At 28.3% G+C, this 17,723-nt stretch overlaps 3 protein-coding genes across 13 annotated transcripts; 2 read left to right on the top strand and 1 right to left on the bottom strand.

The window, feature by feature from the left end:
* Nucleotides 1–80: 80 nt before the first annotated feature.
* On the bottom strand, nucleotides 81–2,218 carry LOC143423584 (uncharacterized). The gene is made up of 4 exons (XM_076895022.1): nucleotides 2,110–2,218; nucleotides 1,008–1,154; nucleotides 880–927; nucleotides 81–343 (listed from the first exon to the last, which is right to left on the bottom strand). Exons 1-4 carry the CDS (start codon nucleotides 2,201–2,203, stop codon nucleotides 201–203), a joined length of 432 nt encoding a protein of 143 aa, XP_076751137.1. The 5' UTR covers nucleotides 2,204–2,218; the 3' UTR covers nucleotides 81–200.
* A 98-nt stretch (nucleotides 2,219–2,316) lies between these two features.
* Nucleotides 2,317–6,555, top strand: L(3)80fg (dnaJ homolog subfamily C member 16 l(3)80Fg). Its single transcript, XM_076895010.1, has 12 exons — nucleotides 2,317–2,567; nucleotides 2,811–2,877; nucleotides 2,957–3,153; nucleotides 3,268–3,548; nucleotides 3,659–3,849; nucleotides 3,919–4,253; nucleotides 4,388–4,691; nucleotides 4,785–4,933; nucleotides 5,021–5,245; nucleotides 5,347–5,560; nucleotides 5,638–5,742; nucleotides 5,951–6,555. The coding sequence occupies exons 1-12, from the start codon at nucleotides 2,317–2,319 to the stop codon at nucleotides 6,074–6,076; spliced, it is 2,445 nt and encodes an 814-aa protein (XP_076751125.1). The 3' UTR covers nucleotides 6,077–6,555.
* Nucleotides 6,556–8,457: 1,902 nt separating this feature from the next.
* Nucleotides 8,458–17,120, top strand: Rab5 (RAS oncogene family member Rab5). Of its 11 annotated transcripts, XR_013102738.1 has the most exons (7): nucleotides 9,738–10,019; nucleotides 11,874–12,042; nucleotides 12,170–12,321; nucleotides 12,583–12,799; nucleotides 13,098–13,222; nucleotides 15,615–15,733; nucleotides 16,415–17,120. XR_013102738.1 is itself a non-coding variant. In XM_076908782.1 (6 exons), the coding sequence occupies exons 1-5, from the start codon at nucleotides 10,008–10,010 to the stop codon at nucleotides 13,208–13,210; spliced, it is 663 nt and encodes a 220-aa protein (XP_076764897.1). In that variant the 5' UTR covers nucleotides 9,738–10,007; the 3' UTR covers nucleotides 13,211–13,222; nucleotides 13,612–14,586. The 11 variants fall into 11 exon arrangements, 10 of the variants coding, with proteins under 10 accessions (XP_076764914.1, XP_076764957.1, XP_076764905.1 ...); XM_076908782.1 differs by lacking the exons at nucleotides 15,615–15,733; nucleotides 16,415–17,120 and adding an exon at nucleotides 13,612–14,586; XM_076908770.1 differs by lacking the exon at nucleotides 15,615–15,733 and having other exon boundaries at nucleotides 9,739–10,019; nucleotides 13,098–13,246.
* Nucleotides 17,121–17,723: the final 603 nt, after the last annotated feature.

Raw genomic sequence — 17,723 nt, 5'->3', positions numbered from 1 at the left:
TCAATACATTTTATTGATACTTGTTTAAATATCTACTTTTTCAATTCTTAATAATATCAAAATAAATAAATAAATATAAATTTATTGTTTTTATAAATATTTTATTTGGTATGATACTATAATACAAGTTCAACTAGTTTATCAATATATTGTATGTTGTCTGGTAACAGCATAACAATTGGCAGTCAATAAGAAGTTCGCTATGAACTCTTTTTTCCTTCTCCTGGCTTACTACAATCCAGGGATTTCTGTTGTCTTATCGTAGAATTTAAATCCTCTTGACAATTAACATATGCCGCACCTAATCCAAAACCCGCTCCAATTATAATAGGCCATTTTTTTCCTAAAAAGGGGATTAATGCTTGCATTACATTCATTTTATACATGTATCCATATATTTATTCATTAAAAAATCAGAATAACACACACATATTCATAAGTATAATCTATAATAATTTGAACATAGAATTTTTAAATAACCGACCTATTTAATTTAGTAAAAATTGCTAAGTATTATATTATTGATATTTTGTCATTATTTTATTTTACAGGGTAACAAAAACGTGACTATAATACCTAACCTATTTTAGGTTCACAATGGAACAATTTCCCTTTCCTAATATTCGATAACAGAGGAAATATTTACGTTAAAATGTAGACTTGCACAAAAAGGAATGAAAAATATCATGTTATTTATACTTTTCAGTCAAGAATTATTATATTTTAACTTTATGAAACACGTGTGAATTTCTGTGAATTTCATTGAAAAGAAATTAATGAAATACATTGTTATGTTCGATGTGAATATTTTATTAACTTCGGTAAAATATACGCAAGAAATTCTTAATTTAAAAAAGCATTAAATGAATGAAAGCTTACGTTTGCCAAAAAGTAGAGAGTATACCCCTCCAAGTAGAATTCCTCCTCCTAAGAAAACGTTGTTATTATCGATACGAAGTATTTGATATCTTCTCCAATTTAAATAACGACTGTTGGATAATAATTACCAAATTTAAACAATGTATCTGTAAAACATCGATCCCATTTCCGTCCAATTTCATCCTCGGTCCAAGTAGCCATTTCTCTATATTCGAGTAGATCTATAATATTGGATGTATTGTCATACGTCAGTCCATGACCGTCGAAATAGGATACTACTTAAACATTGATTATTCGTGGTAAATAACGTTAATGGGATCCAGTATCTTTTTTTGTTAACAATATTCTTTTAGTAATATACGTGAGCGTATAATGTAATTGATGACAACGAAATCAATATGATCAGATCTGACATAGTTAAGCAGTTCCCATTTCGTTCAAACAAGAGAGAATGTAGGAATATACAGGATATGCGCTACACTACATATTGGTATAAGTTACAATAGAATATGTAGAAAATATTCGTATTACAATTTTATATATTAGCCCAATATATGCAAACTAAATTTTTTTTTTACAAACAGCAACAATTGTTTTATCTTATATACTTGTTAATTTGGTTGTATGGCATGCCGCTCGATTTATTTTTGCAAATTTTTAAACGATCTCGTGGCGCCACGGGAGATTTTATAAATGTATTAATATATAGGTACATGAAATAATCATTAATTTGGTTATCCATTATACGACATGTACGTACATAAAAATTATATAAAATATTATTGTTAAATATAAAAATAAGATCTTCATTCCATATATAATTTTGAAATTAGATTAAGAAGCAATAAGTGCCATTGAAAGATAAATAAATACACAGCCAAGTATATGTTATCTTTACAATTTGTCTCATTTTTTTTATAATTTCCTGATGAAATAGGTACAAACGATAAAAAGGAATAATATTTTACTAAAGATTTCTTTCTTCCCTATATTGTCTCTATATTCTTAGATCCAATTTATACTGTATAAATAGTTCTTTTGTATTTCTGCTCGTAAAGATGTAATGAAAATACTTTTATTTTTTTATTTATTAAAAAAAATCGAAGCTCTAATTAAAAATAATAAATATAGAAAACGTAAAATGTATCCGTTTTAACGCCCTCTTGTAATCGATCCCTACACCCTATGCTACTAGAGCATTCTTGATTTGGATTTACTGTATACACATACCCGATTTGACAACATGGTTGTTTCGAAACATCACTATAAAATTGCAATGACAAAGTTTTCGGCATAGAAATGATCTGAGATATGTGTTGAACATGTTCGTTAAATATTGCAAGGCGAAAAAAGGATAACTTTAGTCGATACCGACTTCATGCTAAAGTGTTGTAATACGGATAAATACAAATTCATATTAAAACTGTGACGCAAATAATGTTCCCGATTAATTTTTTAAAAGTCTTTGGGTTAATAAGTAAACAATCAAATATCAATAGAAAAACGGATAATATAAGGTTATTAATGAGATTCTCATTTTTTATTGTGATTTTCATTGTAACTACTTATCTATTAAGTTCGGCTAGTGGAAGCGAGACATTGGGAAATCCGTATAAAATATTAGGTGTCCACAAACGTGCGACCTTACAAGAAATTCGAAAAGCATATAAAAATCTTGTTAAAGAATGGTACGTATCACTCTCAATGATTATTCTAATCCTGTTTCCTACATTCTACAGACAATTTGAATATGTTGAAAGTACGTGTTTTAACAAAAATAATACTACTTTCTATTTTGAATTATACATTTTATTGTTACTATTTTAGAGTACACGTATTATTCGAAGAGCTAAAATATAAAGTGTATAAAACTATTACAATGGTTATTTAAATTCATATTTATAAATGAAACTAACGTGTTTACTTTTCAGGCACCCAGATAAAACTGATCACCCGGGCGCAGAAAATAAATTTGTACAAATTACAAAAGCTTACGAGGTAGAGTTAATGTTTTAATTAATAGTATAACATTAGTTACGATTTTTTTAGCTTAAAGTTAAAATTTTTTTATTATTAGATTTTAACCGATCCAGAAAGAAGAAAGAAGTTTGATAATCATGGCATCACAGAAGAAAGTATTCCTAGGCAACGAAGGGATAATAGTCACTTTAATAATGTTTTTGATCCATTGGAAGAATTATTTGCCAGAAATTTCAAATTTCATTATCAAAATCGAGATATTTCACTTTTTTATAAGATGAGCATCACATATCGGTTTGTATTATATCTGTCAAAGAAAAAGCTTGTCATTACATATTTATGTTTTTTTGTATATACGTATAATATTAATATAAATAGAAATTTTTTAAAAGCATTCAATTTTTACAGATCATTTGAAAATGTAATACTACCAAAGACTTTTCGTACACCTTATCTGATATTATTTTATTCGGATTGGTGTTTCGCATGTTTGCAAGTAGAACCAACATGGCGACGCTTGATAAATGAATTAGAACTATTAGGTCTTGGTTTAGCAACTGTACATGCCGAAAAGGAGTCTGCTTTGGCAAGGAAGTTGGGAACTTCTTCATTACCATGCCTTGTTATTACAATAGATGGTCGTACTAGTATATATAAGGAATCTCTTTTTAGTGTTCAAAAAATTGTTGGTGTGTATTTTTGTAATTAATAATCTAACATAATTAATTCTATTGCTTTCTATTAATATTATTACTTTCTATACACTGGGATAGAATTAAACAGGTTATCTTTTTTTCAGACTTCTTACGAAGTAAATTTCCATACAAATTGATACCTAATATAGATAATAATAATGTAGACAATTTCCTCTCAGGATGGATAGATAATAGAATTCGAGCTTTAATATTTGATAAGAAAGAATCTATACGATTGCGATATCTGTTCATTGCATTTTATTATAGAGATCGTGTTGCGTTTGGTTTTGTCCAAGTAAGTACTTTTTTCTCAATTTAATTTTAGTGAATTATCAAATATTTAATTATAACATATTTCTTATAGACAGGAAAACCAGAAACAGAATTTATTGTAGCAAAATATAAAATTTCTATGGATTTAGATACTTTGTTATTATTTAATGAAAATTCTGAGAAACCAATGGCATCTGTTAGTATGAAAGATATATCTAGCGATACAATGCACAATGTTATTTCAAATAACAAATTTCTTGCATTGCCAAGACTTTCAAATCAGGCAATGTTAGACTCTGTTTGTCCACCTGAGTGGCTAAGACCTCAAAAACGATTATGTGCTGTTTTAATATCACAACAAAACAGTCCACTTCATGATTTGGCTAGGCATAAATTTAGACAAGCAGCTTTAGAGTCATCTTACAGGTAACAGTGTTTTTAAACATATGTCAAATTTAGTATGAGTGTACATTATGAGTCGTTTAATGTAATCATCTCTTCTATTTCATTGTTAGTAGATGAATCAACTTTTTTTTTATCATATAATGCTTCATTCACAGTACTGAAAGGGTCAGGTATACTTACGTCTTTAAGGATACGCAATCGGAATTTGTATCAGCATTGTCAACAGGAGAAGGTAGTCCTTTAGAACCTTTATTACATATTGTTATTATTTGGAGAAGAGATGCAAATCACTTGAAATACGAATGGTTACCTACCGGATGGGTTGAAGCCGCTCAAGATGAAATTCAATGGAATGAAACGCGTCGAAATTTAGAACAAACTATACAACGATTATTGCGTGCATCTGAAGCTTTACCATATGCCGCAGTTGTAGGAGAATTAGCGGATGAACATGCACAGGTATATACTTTAATTTAAAATAAAATAATAATTAAGTCGATATTGTATTATTTTTCAGTTCATGTTGTAATTTCAAGTTTTAATATTGTACAGGGTACTGTAGACAAACTAATTGGAAAAGCATTGTTAGCTGTAGATTATATTTCGGATAGCCTCACTAAGGAGCAAATATTGCATTTAGTATCACTAATTGCTACTTTGCTGTTAATTGGTGCTGCAGGATATGGAATGTCATATCTAGTGTAAGTAAATATATGTGCTTTGTTAAATTATCAATGCATACAATTATGCATACAATTGCAATGACTAAAAAAAATGTATTATTATAGAAAACTAGAGGAAGCAAGTATTCAAGCTGAACGTGCTCAATGTAAGGATAACAGTAAATCAACACTGGCCCAGCCACAATTACGATTACACGAATTAAGAGCAGAAAAATACAATGGTTTAGTTCGACTATTGAAACCAGGTTGTCGAACCATCATATTATTAGTTGACGTTCAAAGTAGACTAAAATTATTGCCAGCTTTTCATAAAGCTGTGTGGCCTTATAGGTCAGTTCTATGTTAATTTAGTTTTTATTATTTAAGATTTTTTTTCAATCGCAATTACGTTACAATTATACCTAATAAAGAAGTAATTTTCCTTCTTGCAGGAAAAATAAAACACTTATGTTTGGGCATTTGTCTCTCGAAAGAGGTTTGGATTGGTATAAGAAATTGTTGTCTCTTACTTTGCCAGAACAAAAAGAGCTAAATATAAACGCCAAAAATTGTGTTGGGACTGTATTATCCTTGAATGGGCATCGTAAATATTTTTGTATGTACCATGCCAAACATCCGGAATGTACCAAAGGCAAGGGTTCAAAAGTATGTATTAAACATACTTCGCCATATTTTAATGAAGCAAAGAATAGTGAATTTTAAAATTATATTTTTATATGTAGAGAATGGAACGAATGACAAAACAGTTAACTCGGACAGACGATGCAGAAGCTGGTGCATTTATCGGTTTCGATAGTTCTAATGATTCAGATGTTTCCGAAGAAGAGGTGTGATGTTTTTATTTTCTAGTTTTTATACTGTTTTTATATATTATTATCCTTATAATAGTTTAAATGATATGGTAAAGTAATAATTTAAAATATACAGCATCAAAATGAACTACTGCTTCCTAGTAACAGCTCATTTGTTGTTTATACAATTACACAGTAAAATTTTTGGAATGGAATATACTTATTTTGTTATTTCTGCTTGCAGAGTGGAAATAATGTTTTATATCAAGACAATCTTCTGGATGATTTACCAATGTGGCTGGATAGATTATTCGAAGGTTTAACACATCGTTATTACGTAAACTATTGGCCGGAGTTCACTGCCAAGTAAATTAAAATTCATATACATACTGATAATGTGTACATTTTTTGCAATAGAAAAAGGGATCCAAATAATCAACAATATCATATGTCATATGAAAATCCTATACGATTTAAAAAGACGCATTATTTAATTTCATGTAAAGTTAGAATATATTCACTGTACATTAACTATTATCTATTAATTCACCCGTGATTTTCTGTATACGTAAAATTTAGATATTCCATTAACTACACTAGAAAAAAATTCGATAAATTGTCTTTATAGCTGATGCTCTTATAAATCTAAAGTTACATTATATTTTCTTCATAATTTTCATAGGTGATAAGAAGTTCTTGTAATTTGTAATGTTATTTCTTAAATAATTCTAGTCAATGCAACTAAAGACAACAGTATTTCTATTACATGTCTAACTATTAGACGTTGTATATTTATATATTTATAATATGTCAATAATTACTGTTTTTTCTCAACACACTCTATATTATGGTATATTGTTAGTTTTATACCACTAAATTACATTTATTTTTATTTTTGTTACAATATATTAAGTTTGATAAAAAATATTTCTGGATATACATATATTATAGATTTCGATTTACAGAAATTGTTATTATTTTAATTTTCATTCATAATATCTGTACACTGTAAAAGAACTATCAAATTTGAATCCCTTTTAATTGGTTTCCTGTTCAAAATATATGTTTACTAATATTTAAATTTTTATATTTTTATTAATTTTAAATATTTTTCTTTTTATACATTTTTATTATATCAGAAAGTTCATATAAGATAGACTAAATTACTGCAGAATTTCCAGTTCCTATATTTTATTATAAATAAAAATTCACATTAAATATTATTACAATATTATATATAACTACTCATCATGCTGGGTAATTAAGAAAACTTTGCATAATTTTAATAATAATTTGCCATTTTTAATGTAGACCTCTATGCATATGTTCTTTATCCTCTTCATTTCTATTTAAAATCAAGATATATTTTTTATCAAACTTTGTAAGTGTGTAAAATGTTGAGAAAATATTTTTGATTTTTCTGTTAATAAATATTTATATTATACGGTTTTTCATTCTTATGTCTTTATTTTCCTACGAAAATTGACGATAAATGTATTTGTATATTTATTAGTTCTTTAATGTAAGCTTTAAAAGGAGATTAATATTAGTAATAATAACAATTATAAATAACTACATGCTTTATACAGTGCATATGCAAATGAAAAAAATAAAAATAATTTATAGTTGATGGAAAGAGAATAACATTCTCTGTTTTTCTTTTATATTGAAAAGTAATACTACATAGCATAAAGAAATAGTTTCTTTTTCAGCTACAATTATAAGTAATCTATGTCCTTAGATTATATTTTAAATAATTATGAGATCATAGCACTATCCATTTGAATATCAAGTTATTACACATGGTAATTTCTATACTTAATACATTCTAAAAAGATAAAGCTCAAGTGTTGTTTCAATCATTAATATATTAAGTATAAAATTATACTTGAATAATTTGTAAATATTTATATGATTAATTTATATAATGAGTAAAAGAAACTATTTTATTGTTTATTTCAAATTGTTGTTATCTTTTTATCAAATATCAGCTTTTGTAACTAAACTGTACTATTAAAATATAAATTGTACAGTTTAATGCTTCTATAATTTTACTTAATCTTCAATATCTAAATGCGTTTAGAATGTTTATGGATTATATTATGAAAAATTGTTGTATACTCTGTCAAGAAATAGACAGCCCTTATGAAACATGTTATTAACTGAGAAAGTAAAACAACAGGATTCACGTCACGATTTAATAATTTATATTATGTATAAATTCTATATAAAGATAAACTACGCTAAAATAAAAATATATGAAAATAATGTATTCTAAATACATTTTATGGCGCCATTTATTAGGAATTGATTGATATCGTTCATAATATTATATACGCGTTACATTCATTTTTGAATTTAAAAATTAATAGCGTTATAAGAAAAGTAGGATATCTGTTTTGCGCTAGGCTATATTTTTCGTAAGATTGTCGAAAATGACATATAAATTATTGAAAGTATTTAGGAGTTATATTATGTGTAACATGGTGAATATGTTACATATTAAGCGTGCGAGACATCATGAACGTGTTAAAAATGCCGCTAAGGCTATCGCGTACTCCTGTTTTCTCTTCTTTGACGTGGCTATTTTCTGCATTTCTAATCGGACCTGGTAGCGTAGTTGGGGACATAGAATTCGGTATTGTAGATTGGAACATCATTTATCGTAGCGTTCCTCGAGAGGTGAAAGTGGGACAGATAAGCATTATATTCGGCGGTGTACTGGAAAATCCGAGTAATATTATTGGTTAAGGGTAGCGCTATTGTTTGATCGCATTCATTGAAATGCGCCATTTCCGACTCGACGAAACAGAAAACGACATTGAAGAAAAGTTCTCTCGAAGGATCTTCCGAGATTGAAGTCTGTCCGTCGTTTCTTCGTTATTTCACGCACGATAGCTGGTAATTGACTGACTCGCCGATTGATCGGTGATAAACTTTTACGTGATCGTGACTTTCATATTTGACATTCTAAACGAAAGTGTCGCAGCACTGTGTATAACGTGTGCGTGATACGGACTTAAATCCTGATTCTTGTTAGTGCGAGCAACCTCGATTGAAAATTTGGTTGAATTAGATTAGAGAGATCAGTACAGTTTGTCTTATCGAGAAAGTGCCATTTGGAACACAGTTATTACTTCGCAATAAGTGGCAAAAATACATTCCTCGAACCGATAAAGGGGAGCGTGAAAAAATCAACAAGCTTCTTAGAGTCGTGTGTCTGCCTGTGTGTACCAACCGGAGCTGTCATAAATGTACACATTCTATATAGATTGCACGATCTATGCTCGGTTAGTGGGCCGATTTACCGAAGACAAGTGATCGTATCTGACGCGCGGCAGTGAATTGACATTAATCATCGTCGCGCGGTGTTGTGCACCCATCGACCGTCTAAAAAGCTAGTGCCGCATTCTTATTCCACGGCAAGCTTCCTCACGCAGCAGGTTAAGCATTGAAAATTCGAGTTTTCAATCTTATCAGGTGTCCCTTCCTTGCTACCGCTCAGACGCATATTTAATACATATATAGCTTTTTTTTTATAACCCGTTGTGGATAAAACAGTTTTGTTTATGAATAGTGTCATCTGCGATCGACAGACATAGAATGTGCTTGACACTGTGACCACATTATTCGCTTTTTCACGTGTATTTTATTCCACGCGCATTGATAAGATTTTCTCTGCCCTAGGATATGCATTCCCCTTCAGATTCTGCGTTCTCTTTACCGTTCTTCTTACTCTGTCGGTTAATTTGGCATTCCAGACAATTTTTGATCATGCTGACGATTTGAGATCATGCTGACGTTTCACTGGCAGTGACAAGCATTCGAAGCTACACAACTATCGTAGCGCATTGCTTACACCCTTTATTTGCCTCTCTTGTCCCTCCCTCTTGCTGTTTGAAGAGAGCGTGAATGAATGAGTTCAAGAGAGAAAGATAGAGCAAGAGTAAGCGAATGAAGAGAAGAAAAAAAAATGAAATATGAAACATTACAAATGTATGAAAAGGAAAGAGGAGTTCGGTATATCGGTAAGCGATCGAGCGAATGTAATTTTGCTAAATAAGCAAATGAGTGAGAAAAGACAGGGTGTTAATAAGTGCAAGAGAGAAAGACTATCAGTAAGCGCGCGCGCATGTGTGTATGTATGAGATTTCGCGCGCGCGTACATAGAACTATATCTATCCTTATCGGTTTCTTTCTTTCGCAGTCCTTATTGCATCGCTTTAACGGTTTCTTCTAATTTTTTGCTGATGCCATTTGGCGAAAGGTTATGAAGTGTTGGTTACGCGGATAAGTTTAGGATGAGTTTGCAGGTACGGAAGTTCGATGTAGTCTCGTTGTGTTTGAAGTACGCGTAAGTTGTGTGTTTTCGTTTAGCTCGTCCTCTCTCCCTCTCTCTCTTTCTCTCTCGCTCTCTCGCGCAGACGGAGGAACGTTTTTTTCTTGCCAACCCGTACCCGGACGGGCTCGCGCGATGCGGACCTGTTTCCTTTTCGTCGCCGCGAGTTACGCGAATCTCGTGATTGCTGTGAAGTTGCTGCGTTTAGTCATCGTATTACCGATTCTCACTCTTCATTGCTTGTTAAAACAGGCTATACATTATCATTTAGGGAGTCTGTTCGGTTTTATCAGTCGTAACATTATCACCAAGTTACACTGGACTGGTCAATTTACCAAGACTCGCTTTGCAAACTAATTGGATAATGTAATTAACAGAGTCGCCGCTTTAATGGATTAAATCGCATACGTTATTATTTTTCGCTGGTTTTACCTACTGTGTCTTTCACTCGTAAGTGACTCAGAAAATAATCGGAACGGAGTAGCAATCAAATTCTACGTGCACAGTTGTACGAGTCAATATTCATTCTTTTTCTCTTTCTAAATTCGTTGAAGTTTCATATGTTTTGTAGACTTTCGAGACCTTTCACGGTGCGATTGCAATTCTCGATTTTGATTATTTGTCTATTTTTACTGCAAAACTTATTATACATTCAAAGATGCAACTATTTTGTTTCTCTGTTTTGCGTTTTTTTTTCGATGAACTTACACATTATGCGTTTTAACGGGATATCAACCTTTATAATCCCTGTCAACCTTTTCCTCCTTAATTGATTGACTGGCATGTTCTTTTTTGTTTTATTTTTATTATAAACTAAACATACTCAACGTAAATTTTTTCACATGTATTTTGTATATGATGGAATTTTATATTTTATAATTTGTGTGAGATACTTATACAGTATTATTAAAGTATTATCATTATTATATTATTGTACAGTTTTAATTTTAGTATGATTAGTTTCTTTCTTATTATCATATTGTATTCTGAACACAAGTTTTGCATCAGGCTCAATATGTATTTATTACTTTCTTTTACAGTAAAGTATGATCTTATTGTTATCAAAGTTATAGAATTTTGTTATGTTTTAACATTTCCTTTCAAAAATGTCTCCTGCGGATTTAAAATTGTTTAAATACAATTTCTTTTCATCTACTAATACTTACTTAATTAGAAAGTTTTAGAGTTCGACAAAACAAGATTTATGTGGTTTATTCGGAAAATTGATCAATTCACTATAGCCAAGTTAAAATGTCTAGTTAATTGTTGATTACTTGGTATGTAAATGGGAGTCTTATCTATTATACATAGACTTTCAGTATAAATAGACATTTATCTACTGACTTAGGAGTTTAAGCAATAAGAAAATTGTTTCATAATTTTATATATGTAATAATAATTATTTGTACAATTTTGTAATTTGATTTATTTTATAATTAGAGTGTGTAACATACATACTATATATTTATAAATATAAGACAATGCTGTTAATATTTTCTTGTAGCAACTTGTATTCTTATGAAGTTTTAACAAAACTGAGTAAATTAATGACATTTTATTGTAGACAATCTGTTACAATATAACAAAAAGGCAAAAAATTAACAGTGTAATCTGTTTTATTGATTGTTTATGAAATAACAAATGAAATATTCTAACTGAAATTATTAAATATTGAATATTTTACTTTACTGTTTAATATTTAATTCACTTGTTAAATTAATATATGTAAGTTTTCTGTTATTATCATAGATCTTGCAGTAGACTCACAAATTTTTTACAGTAATAAAGTTTAATATGTTGTAAGTGTTGATAATTTCTTTGACTTTAGGTGATCATGGCTAATCGGGGTACAGCCCAGAGGCCAAATGGTTCAACACAAGGAAAAATTTGTCAGTTTAAGCTGGTGTTACTTGGAGAATCCGCTGTAGGGAAATCAAGTCTTGTACTGAGGTTTGTTAAAGGACAATTCCACGAGTATCAAGAAAGTACTATTGGAGGTAAAAATATAAACATTAACAGTTTTATTAATATCAATTACAACGTTAAAGAAAGGGAAACAAAATAGCTTTATATCCAATTCAATATTATGTATGTAATTGTATGTAACAAATTTATTTATTTTAGCTGCATTTCTAACACAAACAGTATGTCTGGATGATACAACTGTAAAATTTGAGATTTGGGATACAGCAGGACAGGAACGTTATCATAGTCTTGCACCAATGTATTATCGTGGTGCACAGGCAGCCATAGTCGTATATGATATAACAAATCAGGCACGTAAATGTAAAGAATATTTAATGCTTGATATAGTTATAAATATATTATATTAAACACACTGAAGATTATATGCATCGCATCAGCATTATGTGGCATGCTTTTAAAATTCTATATCTGTATATTTAATGTTTTATAGTAAAAAAATAATATATCAGAGCATTTTTTATCTGCATTATGAACTATTTTTACTACTTTTTGTACGTATACATTCTAAGCTATGTTATTTAATTATATTATATTTGTTTTTAAACTTGTAGGACACATTTGTACGTGCCCAAACGTGGGTGAAGGAATTGCAACGACAAGCCAGTCCAAGTATAGTTATAGCATTAGCTGGAAATAAAGCAGATCTTGCAAATAAAAGAGTTGTAGAATTTGATGAAGCTCAAACATATGCAGATGAAAATGGCCTTCTTTTTATGGAAACTTCAGCCAAAACAGCAATGAATGTTAATGATATATTCTTGGCAATTGGTAAGATAATTTCTTCCTAAATTATAAAAAATTTCTTATTGTGTTTCTTGAGAGGACAATCTCCACAAATAATTAATTTATACAAATTTATATAATGGTCATATTTCGAAAACATTAATTACATTTAATATTTCATCTGAATAATATAAATAGAACATCTGGATTTGTAATACTATCTCTATTATGTTGCATGTATTATAACATCATATATATCTAATCACATATGCTTGCTTAATATCTTAATTCCTTTATAATCTGTTTTATTTTAATTAAGTAAATTTATGGAACCATATTGCAGCTAAAAAACTTCCAAAGAATGAACAATCAGGAAGTGCAAGTACAAGTGGTCAAGGTCGTCGATTAGTTGAGACAGAAGGACAAAAGGCAGCAACTGGCAATTGTTGCAAGTGATTATCCAAATCTGTACGTGTCACAAATACTATATTGGTATATATTTTTATATTAGTTAAAATTTATCACCTACGTGATCAACATTGATAGAAAACAACAGTTATCGAAAAGTTACAAAATAATCGATATGCATCAGATATAAATCCAACATTTGGTATAATAGTATACTATGTCTACATATTTTTATAATACTGAAATGTATAAGGAACAGACACTGATTATCGTTTTATAGTGATAAAAGATTTGATATTAATTAGGTTACAAGAAATTTACAAATTTTATGGTTCCTTGAATGCAAAATTTTATATTAGTATTATGGAACATTTGAGTAGACATGGCTGTAGTATATTTTTTGTTATGTTTAATATTTTTATTGCATGTACTTCTGACTTTTATTTCAGTTTAAGTATTTATTAAATAAGTAAAAAGGAGACACGCAAAATATCAAAATCTGAATTAATTTTTCCTTAGTCTGAATGATTGCTGAATGTATAAAATAATTAATATTGTAAAGAGCAAAAATTTGGGTAAATCGACATTCTACATTAAAAAGAAATATTGTTTTTATATACAAATTTATGAAATTTTTTCAAGACATAGTAAGCGAAATGTACGGGTGTCATAAAATCCGCGTAAGTCTTGTTAGGAAGTTGTACCTTTTTAATACTTACAAACTCATGTATTATATTATGAAACTACATAAAATGAAGGTTTTTTAAACCTTATAATGAAATTAACACTCTTGTTGGATATAAATTTGTTTTAGTACAATTTTAAGATAAACATTTATAAATTCTAAGTATTTTGGCATTTAATGAACTGTTTTTCAGTTCAAAAAATTATTTATATAAGAATAACTTCTGCATATATTGTATATCTTGTAGCTTCGTAGGTCAACTATTTCAATGAATAATAATGCACAGACTAAATACTTCATTTTCTTTATCATTTTACTTTTTATTTATATACCTTTGATGAGCCCATTATTTAGTTTTTATCATTTGTGACGCTACACAACAAGAATATATCAATGTACATTTGGATGAAAAAAAATGCATAATTAAAATCCTACACTATAATAACAGGAAAGGAATTACTACCTTTTATATTTCTTATGTTAAATTCTCCAGGATTCCACTACATATATATATATATATGCAATGTAGCATTATGTAGTATGCTTAAAACATTATATACTATTTTTATTTCACTTATTTCATATAGTTATTTGATTAATATATGAATAATATACTTTTATAATACAAATTATACCATTAAATGTTAGGTGCAGGAGACTAAAAAGATTCTTGTAATATATTTACAAACTTGTTATGGATTTGCTACTGTAAATCATAAAATGACATTAAAGAAAATATTGACTTTTTATTTAAAAGTTGAGTTTGTTAATTCAATTAATATAACTGTAAGTACATTGAGGAACACCTTCATTTAAATTCTATCTAATACAATGCGAAAATAAGATTATAAACATTCCTTTTTATTTTAACATAGTGTCTCTGGTGATGATTGTCAAACTAGTATTACTTTTAATGTAATAATATACATTGTTTCTTATCTTTTTAAAATTTTCAATCTTGTACCAAATAATATTTTTGCATTATCATTGGTGAATAATGGTTTATGTCGTAGTTCAATTTAAAAGTAAAAAGTGACTTATTGTGTTTAATAAATAGAGATAGACAGATAAATAGATAGATAGAGAGATAAAAAGAGAGCATGGGAGGGAGGAAGAGAGAGTGAAGTCATCTGTTATAATACATTTTTAAGTTATAATTAATTCTTACAGCTGTTTAAAAGTAATTTAAGAATGAAATCATACCATCTTATAAATAGTTCCTTGATCCTAAATGTCAGATAAAATAATAATGTTTTTCTTATTGGAACATTTTGTTATATAAAGTAGCATAGTTGTATAGATCTCTAAAACATTATTTATATTTAATAATTTAATTATCTTATAACTATGCATAAAATATTGGTATATTTGTTTATTATATCTATGTGATAGTTCTTCATAATTACATTTGATGCTGAATCAAGAATAAACAAAGTTATTATTAAGCTTTCCAATAATTTATTTATAAGACATTTCAAATATATAAGTACGTAGTTTTCGTGTATATGAATTTTCTAATTAAAAAGATATATAAAACTGTTAATTCTTTTTTAGAATTGATTTTTTTAACGTTTACCTTACAGTTTTAAACTGTTTAACACAGTTAAAATTTATACTTTTAGTAACCATTAATTGTATTAAATTGGTTTAATTTAAATATAGTATAATTTTCAAAATTTTTATTTATAAATTTTCAAATGTGGAACATTCCATTAAAATTAATACCTTTTCATAATTTTGTAGAATATCACATATACGTTTTTGCAGGATGAGTCACGGAATTGGACTCGGTTACAGCTAGTATTTAGTTAAGGATAAGAAAAGAGGTTCTAGAAGAAAACTGTTGAGTAACACAAGAAAATCTTCCTATGGCTTAACTTTTTTTCGTAAGTGCAATGATACACTTAAAAACGGCACTTTTATTTTCCATAATAGAACTGTATGTTATTTTATGTAGGTTGATTCTTTGGAACATTCACTGTATAAAAGTGGCTACAATGTTTTAAAAAACCAGTATTTCGTGAAATATTTCCTATTATTCTAAAACATGTTCTCTATTCAACATGATTTCCAGGTAATTTGATAAACTACCTAAGATGAATTTGTGAGAAAAAATTTGTTTAATGCACGTTATGCAAGATGTGTATTATTTTTGTACGAAGTTCCTTTAAGAGTATTGATCAAATATAATGCTTGAATGTGTGACGCTAAAATGTTTGTCCACCTTTAATATGAGGCAAGTGTCTTGTCAAGATTTGAAATATGTCACGAAATATTGATTTTCTACAATATTACTCTAATACTTCTGTGCGCACAGAAGATAGTTTTATCTTAGAGATATAAATACGTACTTTTCAAGTGTTCCATTGTATTTAGGAAAGAAGTAAAATCATAGGAAGGCAGATATTTTCATATCATTCAACTCTTATCTCCGTAATATTTTTTTTATTTTATATATAGGCTAGTTGCATGATTCAATAAGAAGTAACTTACTTATTGATTAAAAGAATAAGTATAATTTATCTAATGGATTATTGTAGAAGACACGCTCTACTTTTTGTTTACAGATTTGTACCATAATCAACAATTATAAATACACCATGAGTGTGTCTGCAATGAATTTGAGTGGAATATAAAAAGATGGGAAAAACCACTATAATAGAATGGGAGGTGAACTGTGCAAGACGAACAATTTTCCTGAGTGATTAATGCAAAATATGCATCTATCACATTGCATTCGACGATATATATCACCTATTTTGAGTATCAGATCTATTTAAAAAAATGAAGAAAGAGAGAGACAGAGACAGATGAAGCTCCCATTTGTAATTCTAGTAGTAATGGGCGGTGTTCGTTATAAAAATATATATATATATATATAATAATTATAATTTATATATATATAAATATATAAATATGATTATAATTAAATCATACATAATAAATATGATTTATGGAATAAGTAATGTTAATGATAATAAGTAATAATGATAATATTAATGATAACATTGATAAATAATAACATTAATATTAGTAATGATAATATACATTTAAAACATACAATGTATGATGAAATTTTGGCACGCAAAATGTCTTGTAAGATATAGTAGGCCATTCCTGCTGCTATGATTACCTATGATGTATTTACTTTCTTAGTTTGTAAACATGTATAACAAATTTTTGCTCCGAAATATATTGTATATTAATTTTATTCGATAATCCATGATAAATTATAAATCATTATGCAAAAAAAAAATAAACTTGTGAATATTATCAAGGATGTCGTCAAACTCACCGCTTACTCTCATTAAAAATTTTAATGTTTTATTTTCAGAGCTTCTGAAAATAATTTCATTTATTTGTCGAGAACATGCGTTTTATAATTAAAGCTAAAAAATATTCTACTCTACCATATAAAACTTTTTATTTATTTCGTTCCAAATTTTTATTTCTGATATCGGAAAAATATTTGTCTTCATTGTATAACTTCAAGTCACTAAATTGAAATAACGATTTTTTATAATATACTATGACCATCCTTGTGCGATGAAGTCTAGTGGGAAATTTGCAAGAAATACGTTCGTAAGCATTAAATAAAAAATGAAAGGAATTATTATTACTATTATTATATTTATATATTATTAAATTTATTTAAAACATGGCATTGGAAAAGAAAGATGTTCATGCAAGTACAATTTATATGGAAATCGTTAGTTTGCTTTTCTAACTTAAGTTTATAATGTTTTCATATCATTTTTGTAATATCATAATTGGTTTCTTCGATTCTATTTGCTGTAGTATTATTTGAACAACAGTACATAAAATAAGTAAATAGTTTATTTATTTTTTATGTTTGTATATTCTACTATAATTGTA

Source organism: Xylocopa sonorina, chromosome 1 (assembly GCF_050948175.1).
Source record: "Xylocopa sonorina isolate GNS202 chromosome 1, iyXylSono1_principal, whole genome shotgun sequence".
NCBI classification, from domain to species: domain Eukaryota; kingdom Metazoa; phylum Arthropoda; class Insecta; order Hymenoptera; family Apidae; genus Xylocopa; species Xylocopa sonorina.
The sequence above is the reverse complement of the archived record's forward strand: the minus strand, read 5'-3'. Positions and strand labels throughout refer to the sequence as shown.

What these genes read in the sequence shown, in the direction of transcription:
- LOC143423584 (XM_076895022.1), bottom strand. Translation starts at nt 2,203, where the DNA reads ATGTTCAACACATATCTCAGATCATTTCTATGCCGAAAACTTTGTCAT. An exon ending in AGATACATTGTTTAAATTTG is followed by an intron (nt 928 to 1,007) that starts GTAATTATTATC and finishes ACGTTTTCTTAG; the next exon opens with GAGGAGGAATTCTACTTGGA. An exon ending in CTCTCTACTTTTTGGCAAAC is followed by an intron (nt 344 to 879) that starts GTAAGCTTTCAT and finishes TCCCCTTTTTAG; the next exon opens with GAAAAAAATGGCCTATTATA.
- Rab5 (XM_076908770.1), top strand. An exon ending in TCAAGAAAGTACTATTGGAG is followed by an intron (nt 12,043 to 12,169) that starts GTAAAAATATAA and finishes TATTTATTTTAG; the next exon opens with CTGCATTTCTAACACAAACA. An exon ending in TATATGATATAACAAATCAG is followed by an intron (nt 12,322 to 12,582) that starts GCACGTAAATGT and finishes TTAAACTTGTAG; the next exon opens with GACACATTTGTACGTGCCCA.